The sequence below is a fragment of the Aythya marila genome (genome assembly GCF_965140915.1).
Source record: "Aythya marila genome assembly, chromosome: 4".
NCBI lineage: Eukaryota > Metazoa > Chordata > Aves > Anseriformes > Anatidae > Aythya > Aythya marila.
Genome location: NC_139045.1, coordinates 7,426,345 through 7,438,678, shown reverse-complemented (window position 1 = coordinate 7,438,678; position 12,334 = coordinate 7,426,345). Strand labels below are relative to the sequence as shown.

The 12,334-nt window shown below is 52.7% G+C and overlaps 1 protein-coding gene across 1 annotated transcript in view; it reads right to left on the bottom strand.

The window, feature by feature from the left end:
- The window catches only part of H2AZ1 (H2A.Z variant histone 1), a 2,449-nt gene extending 2,114 nt beyond the window's left edge, over positions 1–335 (bottom strand). The window contains exon 1 of the mRNA XM_082759211.1: positions 187–335. Within this exon, the coding sequence (XP_082615337.1) occupies positions 187–189 (3 nt within the window). The 5' untranslated portion in view covers positions 190–335. The remainder of the gene's footprint in view (positions 1–186) is intronic.
- Positions 336–12,334: the final 11,999 nt, after the last annotated feature.

The window sequence follows — 12,334 nt, the reverse complement described above, 5'->3', positions numbered from 1 at the left end:
TGCGGCTCCCCCTCCCCCTCCACACCCCCCCCCCTCGTTTGCCGCCTACCGGCAGGTAACGGCCCGCGCCGCCCGCCAACGGCCGCCTCCCCTCAGCCCCTCAGCCGCCGCCATGGGCCGGCGGCGCCGCCGCACGTACACCCAGCTCCCCGCCCCATCCCCACCATCACCTCCCCGTCCCCTCACCATGGCGGAGCAGCAGCGCGGGTGCTGTCGGAGGAAGAGAAGGAGAAAGAGGACGAGGAGCCCGGCCCGCAGCACCGACCGGCCCCGACCCGCCGCGATTCAAACTGCGCCCGCTCCCGCCTTCCCCCGGCCCTTTATAACCGCCCGGCCGCCCGCATCCGGGAACCCCGGCCCGGCCGCCGGCCAATCGCAGCGCTCGGGGGCGGGGCGATCCCCTAGCGACAGCCAATGGCGGCGCGGGGCGGGGCCGGCTGCGCTCTGCGGCGCTCTGCGGCGCTGCGGCTCAGGCCCCGCCCCCCGGTTAAAGGGACAGGCGCCCGCCATCGCCTGAGGGGGTGGGGGGGGGGTTGGCGCTGCGGGTTTGTGTCACGCTGCTCGGAGCTGGCGGTGCTCTCTGTCAGGAGGAGTTGGTTTTGAGTTGGAAAATAAAAATAAAAATGAAAAAAAAAATAAAAATGAAAATAAAATCCAGGTTTTACAGAAGGTTGCGGGAGTTGGTCGAGGTCTCGTTCCTTTCCCTCAGAATCTCACAGAACCATGGAATTTTCTAGGTTGGAAACACCTCAGGATCACCCAGTCCAACCTCTGACCTAACGCTAGCAGTCCCCACTAAACCATATCCCTAAGCTCTACATCTAAACGTCTTTTGAAGACTTCCAGGGATGGTGACTCCACCACTTCCCTGGGCAGCCTGTTCCAATGCCTCACAACCCTTTCAGTGAAGAAGTTCTTCCTAACATCTAACCTAAAACTCCCCTGGCTCAACTTAAGCCCATTCCCCCTCGTCCTGTCACCAGGCACGTGGGAGAACAGACCAACCCCCACCTCGCTACAGCCTCCTGTGAGGTTCCTATTAGGCACTTAGGTACGAGAGAAGCCATGTTCCCGGTCACACGGCCCTCTGGCAACAGAGATGTGAGGAGAAAGCCCATTTTCTCCATTTTCTGTCCAGGAAAGTGCTACAAAGCAGATGAAAGAGTCCGTCTCCTACCAGCCGGAGATGATCCCCAACACAGGCCTCTCACGTGGCCGTGTGCTCTCAGCCCCCCGTGTCCCTTACAGCCTGAGGAAATCAGCAAAACACCCAAGGTTCTGCTTTGCTCTGGCCTTGCAGCAAGCACAGCCCCGTTCAGCACGCACCAAAGAGCAGGGCACGTAGCTACGAAGCTAATGCTGAGGTGTCTGTGTATTGAATGCAGTATATGTAGGGTTAGGTGTAATACACAATAAATGTTTGTTCGTTGTCTTTTGTATTATAAAAACAAGGAGTCCCGTTGGAGGAGCGGGAGTTGCGAAAGCTCCCTGCTGAAGGAAGGAGCTGTATAATGCTTGCCAAACACTATGAAAATTCCTTTGCTTAATGTAACAAAAAAGAGAGCCCCCTCCCCTTCTCTCCTTCTGCATCTCAGTTGCCTCTTTTGTTCAAAGACCCTGCTGCAAAGCTCATGTAACCATCTCCCGATAAGTTGCTAAACTTATCAACATCCTGCCCTCCTGTCTCACGCTGGGCCAACATGACCAAATAAAACCAGAAGTTGAACCACAACACCGAGGAAGACTACGGCCTTCATCTTCCCGACCACCAGAGGGACAGAGACGACCCCCTGGCAGCAGTGCGCGCAGTCTCAGAATATACCAGGATGTGCTGCGTAATCCTGGAATTACCAAGATATAAAAAGGGGGTGGCGGAGCCGAGACTCCCCGGCCGCCCAGCGCTGTTTTGCTTGCTGTTGGCTTACTCAATAAATTCCTTTCTATGGTTAATACAATGCTCTCTGAAAAATTAAGGGGGCAACTTATAAATAACACTCCAGTCAGTGGGAACTCCTAAAACGTACTTCCACAACTTCACAGGTATGAGGGACAGTGGCTTAGCAAGTCCACCGGTTCCCTCAGGACCCGTGGATGTATGTTGAAGACATCATCGTGTGGGGCAACACAGGAGAGGGTGCTTTTGAGAAAGGGGAGAAAATAATAAAAAATTGGATGGCTGCTTTTTTTCACGTTAAACAGAGTAAGGTGAAAGGATGTGCACTGGAAATACATTTTTTTAGGAATAAATTGGCAATAAATTCTTGTTGTGCACCTGTGCGGGGGCTCTGTCTGCACTGGTTCCCAACCCCTCACCTCCCTCCTCTGCACCCCTTGTGCTGAGGCTGTCGGGGTGTATTTGGGGCCAGCACACGCCATATGAGGTCATATGGCGTCATCCCTCCTTTATGGTGTCACAACCAGGGCACAGTATATAAGGCCGCGCTCGTGCCCGCGGGGCCAGCAGTAGAGATTGCCTCTGCTGCTGTGCGGTGCTGGTGTTTGCTGAGGGCTCAGAGCCTGCTGTCCCTCTCAGGCCCAGGCCGTGCGATTGCTGGTAGCTTTTGCTGGCAGCGTTTGGTGACTGTTCACCAATTCGTCATTCTTTCAACGATGACCCGGGGTGGTGTTGGCCAGGGACCTATGGTGTCTGGTCACTCCTCATCCCGTCGGGGCCCAGCGCGACGCCCCAGCAGCCCTGTGCAGCAGAAGGAGCACGGGCAGGAGCTGGAGGAACTGCGGGCCCAGCTGGAGGCCGAGCGTCTCCAGACCCAGGAGCTGCAGCGCCGCTTTGCTGATGAAGCCCGTGAGATAAAGAAGCGGGCAGAGCGGGAGCGGCAGCTTCTGGCTGAGAAGCTCCACTCCAAATGGGAGCAGGAGCGGGTGCGGGAGCTGCAGCGGCTCAAGGAGCAGAGCCAGAGGCAGCGGGCGGCGGAGATCTGTCAACTGCTGCGCGAGAAGGACGCCGAGCGGTGCCAGGCGCACGAGCTGCTCCAGCAGCAGCGGGACGACTCCATCCGCCAGGCACGGGAGCTGCAGCGGCAGCTGGCTGAGGAGGTGGTGAGGAGAGGCTGGAGAGGAAGCAGCGAGGTCCGCGGCAAGCTGCAGGAGGTCCACAGGCAGCTTAGCGGGCGGGCGGATAGCAAGCAGGCCACCCAGATCCTGAGCCTCCAAAATGAACTGCAAGCGCAGAGGAGGCTCTTCCTGCAGTACATCCTGGAGCAGGGTAAGGGTGGGTCGCCTGCCACCCACAAAGGGGACAAGGCCTGGCGCCACCTGCAGACTCTCCTGGGCGTAGGAGCCACCGGGCCCTGCATTTCAAAGTGCCCCGGTGCATCTGGTGCTGCTGGTGGAGGAGGGCAGCAGACAACCCCCTCCAGCTTAAAAGACGCTCACCTCCAGGGAGATGGGAAGAGCAGCGGGCGCTCTGTCGCAGACGTGGGTGTGCAGGTCTCAGCGCAAGAAGAGGCCTGTCCACCTGGCAGCGGAGACAGCCAGCTCCTGGAGCTGAAAGTTCAGCTGCAGCGTGCTGTGCAGGACCTGCGGAGGCAATGCAGTGCCCTTCAGCAGGAGACCCGCTGCCTGATGGAGAAAAGCTCTCTGGAAGTGACGGAGGAGGTGGAGTGGCTCCAGAAGAACACCTGTACACTGGGCCTCCTTACCAAGCTTCTGCAAGAAAAAGCCAGGCAACTGAAAGAGGTTGCAAAGACTGAGCGGGTCGACCAGCAGCAGAAGGGGCAATTGGAAAGCGAGGCTGGGAAAAAACTTAGGCCTCACATGAACCTGGATCAGGAACGCTCAAGACTGCGGAAAAGGTACGAGGACCTGAAAGCGCATCTAGCAGAGATGACAAATGAAAATGCCAGACGCGCAGAAGAAACTTCTCAGCTCCGCGGGCAGAAGGATTGGATAGAGGAGGTCCAATCTGAAAACGCTGCTCTGAAGGCGAAACTCGTGCAAGTGACAGAGCAGCGAAATTCTGCCATTGGAGAGGTCAAACGTCTTCAAACACAACTGAAAGATCTGTGCTGTGAACTGAATGCCATGCGTCAACTGGCAGAAAAAAGGCAACGACAGGAGAAAGACCTCGAGGAAGCAAAGCGACTGCTGCAGAACAAAGCAGAGGAAGTTGAGCATTTCCAGAGGGCTTGGGCAGAGCAAAGAAGGACACATGAGGAAGACATGCAAGTGGCTCAGGCACAGCTGAGAGAATTAGAGAAGCAGTGTCAGCAGCAAAATCAACAATGTGAGCTGCTCTCTCAGCAACTTGAGCAAGAAAAAAGAAAAAAATCCAACCGTATCACCTCAGAACTACTCCAGGTGACGTCTCCTCCCACAGCACAGGCCTCTGCAGAGCAGTGCCATGACCTCTGCAACCATGAAGACTGCTATGATGCTTCTGAGAAGGCAACCGAAGTGTTGGCATCCCACACAAGTACCTCAATGTCGGATGCCGCACACAGCAGTCCTGGTTGCAGCCTTCTTTCAGACGAGGGCCCTGTGGGTGAGACCGGAGACTCAGGAGCAGAGCATGTGTCCTTCGAACTGCCGTCCCTGGAACAAGAATTGCCAAAACTTCGAAGATTTATAGCTCTCTATAGCTACAATCCTCTCGAGGGTCCTAACGAGCACCCCGAAGCAGAGCTTCCTCTGACTGCAGGAGAATACGTCTATGTAATTGGAGACATGGATGAGGACGGCTGGTTTGTGGGAGAGCTGCCGCATGGCAAACGGGGATTTATCCCCTCTAATTTTGTGCAAGAAGTTTCAGACGACGAGCCGGTGACAAACATGCCTCCAGAGCTACACGACCTCCTGCAGGATAGCGATGATGATGAGTTTCTGCAGCAGAAGTGGACGAAACAAAACAAAAATAAAGAGCCTTAACCAAAGAATCTGTGTCTCTTTTGTCTCCCCCCTTCTCCCTCCCCTTCCACAGCTTTTACTGCTGAGTGTGACGTCGCCGTATGGACTCCCCCTTTGGTCTTTTGGGGTCAGCTGTCCCGGCAATGCCCCCTCCCCACCTCTTGCCCATGGCCAGCCGACTGGACTTGGGGCTTGGGGGGTGGCAGAGGGAGGGTGCTGCAGGAGTCCTGGCGCTGTGCTCGGCAGTAGACAAAACACGTGGGTGCAGTATCAAGTCAGTTCTAGCTACGAGTACAGAGCACAGTGCTGTAGGGGCTGCTGTGGGGAAGGTTGAGTCCATCCCAGGCAGACCCAGCACACCAAACCCACCATGGTGGGGATGGGATGACCAGGCAGGGTCTAGAGGGCTGGTTGGATCCCAACCAAAACAGTCGCCGGGGGGCTGGGAATGATGGGGAAGGTGCTGGATGCCACAATAAATGTTTGTTCCTTGTCTTTTGTAGTATAAAAACAAGGAGTCCCGTTGAGGAGCGGGAGTTGGGAAAGCTCCCTGCTGAAGGAAGGAGCTGTATAATGCTTGGCTAGACACTATGAAAATTCCTTTGCTTAACGTAACAAAAAAGAGAGCCCCCTCCCCTTTGCTCCTTCTGCATCTCAGCTGCCTCTTTTGTTCAAAGACCCTGCTGCAAAGCTCATGGAACCATCTCCTGATAAGTTGCTAAACTTATCAACATCCTGCCTTCCTGTCTCACGCTGGGCCAACATGACCAAATAAAACCAGAAGTTGAACCACAACGCCGAGGAAGACTACGGCCTTCATCTTCCCGACCACCAGAGGGACAGAGACGACCCCCTGGCAGCAGTGCGCGCAGTTGCAGAATATACCACCTAGCTGTGGCACACCAGGGCACAAGGGAAGGGTTTCTTTATCCTGTTGTGTAGCGTGTCCAGCGCAGTGAAGGACAGGAGCCCGTAAGGCACGTTTAGGCAACTTGGATGGACTCATCCTGTAAAGCAGGGACCGCTTCCCACCCCTCCCTGACCACCAGGCCGTGAATGTGGTGTTGTCTGGATACATCACAAGTCTATGACCTTGTTAACAGAGTTAATTGCCATTTAAAATGGACTAAGAAGCAGCACAGCTGCCCACAGCTGCACCTGAGGTCTCCCTCAGGTCTCCCTGCTGGCTGCCGTGCCTGGGTTGAGGAGGATCACCTGCTCTGTGGTGCCGTGCGTGGTGATGAATGGGGACAATTGCTGGGTTTAACAGATACGTTTGATAATCTGGTATCTGGAAACAGCTTCACACGTCTCCATAATAGATCTGCAGGCAACGTGTGCATGCTGATTATCGGAGAGACTCGAGCTCCCATTATATCTACGGTCCTGCTTCTTGTACACCCTTCTGTCTGCTATTAATTGTGCCAGAATGGCTGGTCTGAATAGATTTTTATCTCCTTCTTGTTTAGCCAGCTGTGAAGGGAGGTTGTGGAGGCAAAATGAAACCAGAGCCTGTCAGGGACCATGCCAGCTACACATCCTTGCCCACCTCCTACCCATTGCCCTGCAAGGAAGGCCTTCCTGCTGCACGCCTCGGTCCCCCTTGCTACCTCCACCTGAGCTCCATCCAGCAGGGTAACTGAGGTGAGGAGCATTCACACTTTGGTGTTGTGCTCTAAAGCCACGTGTGAGCACGCACTCAACCACCTTCAAGCTGGCGAACAGGGAGGGGGAATCCCATCTGCCCCATGTTGCTGGTGCCTAGGGGAGGCTTTGATTAAATAGGCTCGTGCCAGTTGTATCAGTTGGGTTATACCCGTTTCTTTTCCTAACAAAGTGAATCGGAAAAACTCCTTGAGGCTAATCAGACAGGGACACTCCGAGGCAGTGCCTGGACTCTGTCTGAGGTGGCGAGGTCAATGTGTTTGCTTTGAACTGGCAATGTGCTAGGGGCACGGCTTATTTTGGTTTCATAGCCTTCATCTACCATTCTTTCAACAATTATGTTTCTTCATTTGGGACAAAGCGTAGCAAACCTTAGGAAAACAAATTAGAAGGGACAAACACAATATTCACATACGGGTTTCGGCGCAATCCATTATTATTCTTTCCTTTCTTGTCTCCCTGGGACTCAGTCTAGGCACCAGGTCTCCCGAACAGTGATGTTGTCCTATTAATTCCTTCCAGTCACAGCCACCTTATTCTCCTTCCAGCACTCAGCATCCACCTTTCAACTGAAATGGGGCATTTAAGTGCTTCCAGCCCTAACCACACCGACACAGCAAGGAGGAAAAGAGAAACCACATGATTAGCAAAACCCTTCAAGTGAAAAAGAAACGCGGGGAAAATTGTGTTTTCCTGAACGTGGCTGGCTCCAGGTTTTCAATCAAAATGCTCATTTGTGCGAGATGGAAGTCGTTCTTCAAAACTTGTTTGCTGTAGATGAAAGGGGAAATAGAAACGCCACCTGCCCCTTGTCCTTTCCTTGCCAAAGCCATGGCAGAGAGAAGTGATCCAACTCTTCTGTGCTGGTAGGAGGCAGCTACTACAGCCAGCACTGGCTGCTGCATCGACAACCCAATTTACTTTTTCCTTGTGCTGAAGGCTGATTTTTGCAGAGAAGCAGCTCAAGCTCACTGCAGGCATGAGAACCACGACCACATCTGGCTTATAGCACAAGCATGCCCCTCACTGATAACGTGCCATGAATTAATGTGCAAGTAATGACACCTTCCCATGTGTCACTGCAGTCACCTGCAATGAAGAACTGCAAGCACCAGGACCTGACTGTGCAGCGAAAAGTATAATTTCATTGATTCAGGTGTCAGGGTGAATCTACTGCAGATATTCCTTTATGAGCAATGGTAACAGTAACTCAGGAGCTTACTTTTGCCAAAATTTGGGATCTGCAGCTACAGATTGGTTCATTCCCAAGCAGAATGACTCCATGAGGTTGTTGTTGTTGTTTTGTTTTGTTTTTTGTCTTTAACTTTAAATTCCAATAATTGTAGCTTTAAAAAAAGGGTAAATGAGCATAAGGACACTGCAGCCTAGGTCCTTCTCCTCAGGGTTTGCTTTAGAAGCAGCTGACCCTACAATATGACTGTCCATGTCCCATTCGCTTCATATACCCTGAAAATGCTTTGCATTTTGATTAAGAGGATGAGGAGCATGAAGACGGGCCTCAGACTGTAGTGTGGCCGTGACCAAGCAAATGAGGTCGGCCCCATGATGGCAGCACAACACCAGAAATGAGAACTTTACCTCCATGCAGACGGATGAAGGGTTTCCTCTTCGGTAAGGGTTTTAGGCTGAGTCATCACTGCCTTCAAAACCACAGCATGGCACTCCCCTTGCTGTAAAACTGGAAAGAAAAGAAAAAAAAACTTCTAATTTTTCTACTCTTAGGCAACCAGGCAAGGTCAGCTCTTTGCATGAGATGGATCTCATCTACCTTGCCACTCAGTGAAAGGCCTTGGCTAGGGCTCTGGAGCAGAAAAGGTAAGAGGCAGGAGGCAGTACCTGGTGTTAAAAGCAGCCGTGTGCTGAGCTGTGAAGGCAAAACATGATTTACCGTCTGAAATTCACTAGGTGGAGTCACTGCAGATGAATAAAGGCACGACTACACAGCTAGAAAATGCCCGCCTTTAGCATGTAAGCCCTTTTCCAGCTTAAAAAAATAAGAATAAACCCATCCCATCGAACTTTGGGGGAGAGCAGGGGCTGTTAATTATATATTTTACATATATTATATAAATGTAAATAATTCCCTGGTTATACCTCACTGCACCCTTTCTGATTTTCTCACCTGGGGGTGGGCCCGCATCTTAATTCACTCACTCAAAGCCCGACAGGACCCTGTGGAGCCCAAACAACTGAGCTAACAAACCGCTTGACATCTGTGGCTCTGAGTAGCATCCTCGCCAAGCACTTGCCTTCCTGTGGGAAAAGCAGGAAAAGCAAACGTTTTACTTTCAATTTCTTCCTCAACTTTGTCAGGTTTAGCTGTTTACCCACCCTGGCGCAGTCTGAAGGCAGAGGAGCATCCAGCACGGGGTTGAATGGTAGCAGTTTCAAAGGGTGCTGGCGGAGGATGGTTGCCTTTTCCATGATCCCTCTTATCTCAGCCGAGCAGCTGGGCTGCGACCACCATAAATCAGGAGCAAAGCTGGGAGAAGGCGACCACGGGGACCTGCAGCTCTCAGAGCCTCAGCAGCGGGGAGCCATGGGGGACACCGAGCCCCCGGCACGGCGGCGATGGGTGGGAAGGGGCAGCGCTGGCTCCCGTGAGGAAAATCCTTCCCCGCGAGGTGGGGAGCCCCCCAGCGTGGCGTGGAGCACCTGGGAGGTAAGCCAGGGGCTCGGGGAGGCAGCGCTGAGTCTGGCAGCGTCAGCACAGCCTCTGCAAAGCCCCCAGGGCTTTGTGCTCACAGGCATGGGGAGCATGATGAAGGGCTTGCAGAAGATTTTGCAACACAGGCAGAGTTTGGGGGGCTTTTAGAGTGAGACAATGGAGAAGAAAAGCACCGCCACCACCTAAAAATAAATAATACATAAAGAAAAAAAATAGATTTGTCCTGGTCATGCAGGTGGGGGCCAGGACAAGGGCTTGCTTCGGTTCCTGGCTGAGATGTTGAGGTGTGATCCTGAAGTTCAGTCTTCCTGTGACTTGCAGCATTGTAACTCACGGATGAGGTCTGAGCAGCGACCAGCATCGTTGTGGTGCCTTTTGGTGCAGGCTTGCCCCCCAAAATTCAAGGAGCTCTTGCCTCTGATGTTAGTTTCAATGGCCAGTGTCTTGTGCCCAGCTTATGATTTTTTATTTTTTACTTCTTTACCTCAAGAGGGTTGCTGGAAAACAAACTGATCTTGACTTGGGACCCATCTGGAGCCAGCGGAGCCTTTCCTGCTGGCTTCAATGGGTGCTGGAAGCGGCTCTGCATCAAAGGTTGCTTTGATTTTCTGCGGGTCCATGAAGCTTTCCACCCATTCCTCTTCGGGGAACAGCTTCAGGAGGCTTCACAGCTGGGGTGCAGCGTTTGCTGCAGCTGGTCGTCAGCTCCTTTCTCTCCTCACACCTCCTCTTTTGCAGCTGGTGGCTGTGGCTGCGGCCGCCCTGCTGCTGCTGTACATGGCGCTGTGCTACCAGGGCTTCCATTTCCACGTGGCTCAGGCATACGCTCGCCTGGGGTACCCCCACGCCCAGCACATCGTGGGGCAGAGGTATCTGCAAGGTAAATCTTCCCTGCCAGAGGACGTTTGTGCACAGGGAACACAAACGTGGCTCTGCACCCTGGCCTTTGGGCATCGTATTTTACGTCCTCGCCCCGACTCTGCTGCTTTGTTTCCCTCTCAGGAGCTGGAGTGGCGAAAAGCGAGGACCTGGCCATGCACTGGTTCAGGTGAGGTGCGAAAAAAAACCAAACAACTCCTGACACAGTGCCTGGCTCTTTTCTGGGAAAGCCTGTCGGGGTGTGGGAGGAGGAAAAAGAACTGGTGATATTTTTGTGGGGAGAGGTGTGCTGCACCACGGTGCGTGCCCGGCCCTCCCTGAGTCTCGCCTGGGGTCAAGACACTTCACTCTGCCTTCCCCGTCCTCTTATTTTAAGCCAGGGGGAAGCCAAAAAAATATCTTGAGATCGAGACCTCAGGTGCACGGGGGAAATAGTTGAATTAAGTTTTTGTTTTGTATTCTCCTTTATGCCTTCCTTGCCCCCTCTCCTTCTTCAGGCAGGCAGCAGGACAGGGCCACCCTCACTCCTCCTTCAACCTGGCGCTGGGAGCTCTCCGAAACATGACGGCGGCGCTGGAGGAAGGGTAACCCCAGCTGCTCCTGCCCCTTTCCACTGCAGAGGAGGGCCCCATTCCTCCCGAGACAGGCAGACTCCATTTTTCAGTTTTATAAGGTGTATGTAAGACCTCCAAATCATTTCTGCTTCAGTTTAATTAGGCTGGAAAAATCACCAAACCCCAAACACGCATGCCCAGACCACAGGGAAAAGCAAAGAGAAAACCAGATTGTTTTCTGAATATTAGAGTTGGCATCACAGATTCTTTCAGATCGAGTAGTCGTGGTCCTCTAATAAAAATCTGGGTAAATAAAAGTCAGATAGGAACCAACCAGACCTTTTTCTAGATTTTTTTTTTTAACGAATATTTCATGTCCTTCAGTGAAGTGGAGAAACTCTTCAGTGTGGCTGCAGCCCATGGGCTCCAAGAAGCTCAGGAGCTTTTGGAGAACATCCTCAAGAGCCGAAACCTGCCCTGAATACCTGCACTGATGCTCTTCCAGCTTTGCCTTCTTCTGCACCTTTACCAATAATTAATTGCCAGCTGGTAATCACATCTTGCACCAACTCGTCTGCTCTGTTAAGCTGGATCCAGACGCTGACCTGAGCGTGTAGGTGCAGATGTGCCGTGTGTATTTCGTGTGCTGCAAAGAATGATCACAGCTTATCTTTGCCATCATAAACACGCGCGTGGTGTCATTTGTAATAGAAATAACTGTGGCTTCATAGCAAATATAAATAATGCCCTCACTGCGTAGCTGCCTTTCCTTAACAAACTCGCCATCACCAGTTCGGGGGGGGGGAATGTAATTAAATTAAATGGTTGGGAAATAAGAGCCAACGTGCACACATACCAACAGAGACAAGCAACTGCTGATTGACTAAAGCTGGTAGAAGGCTGTGGCAACTTGGTGCAGCACCAATGCTTCCCCTGGTCCACAGGCTCCACGCAAGGCACAGAAGTAGCACTTGCGCTGTTATCCCCACACAGCCTCCCCAGAGACACAAGTTTCTCCCACCCAGCTTGTTTTCCCACACGCCTTCCCCCAGGTTTTCTGTCAGCATAACCACACGAAGCACAGTGCTGGGGGAGGAGGATGCCTTGCTGCTGCTACCCGCCCAGTCACAGGCTCCTCAACTCATCCTCATTTGCTGAGGCATGCGACGCCTCACGCCCCGCAGCTCAGCTCTGCTGCTTTGGCTGTAGAAAATAAGCCAGGAGCTTCCTGGGGTTTTCCCAGCATCAGCAGCTGCTTTGGGAGTGTTTCCCAGCATAGGACAAAAAAAAGGAAAAAAGGAAAAGAGGCAGGCTGCCTTGCCTTTTGGAGCCACTCCCGCAGGCCCCCAGCCCTGCCGTGCTGTTTCGGGGCCATGCCCTGTGCCTGCAGCCCTCTCCTCCTTGATGCTGTCGGTACGGAGGCAATTAGGAGGATTTTCTTTCCCAAAACGCAGCTCTAATTATAATCCAATTCAGCTTATTTGAAGTACATTTGGGTAGTGTCTCCATTATGCAAATATCAATTTATTATCCTCACATTATGTTTTGACTACAGTTGTGTTGCTAATTAGAGGCAATTTGGCTGCTTTAAAAAAAAAATCCTTTCCTCTCCATGCACTTTTACTTGCAAACCACACAGCATAGATGTTCAGCACGGCATCGGTGATGAAGACCTGTGGTTAGC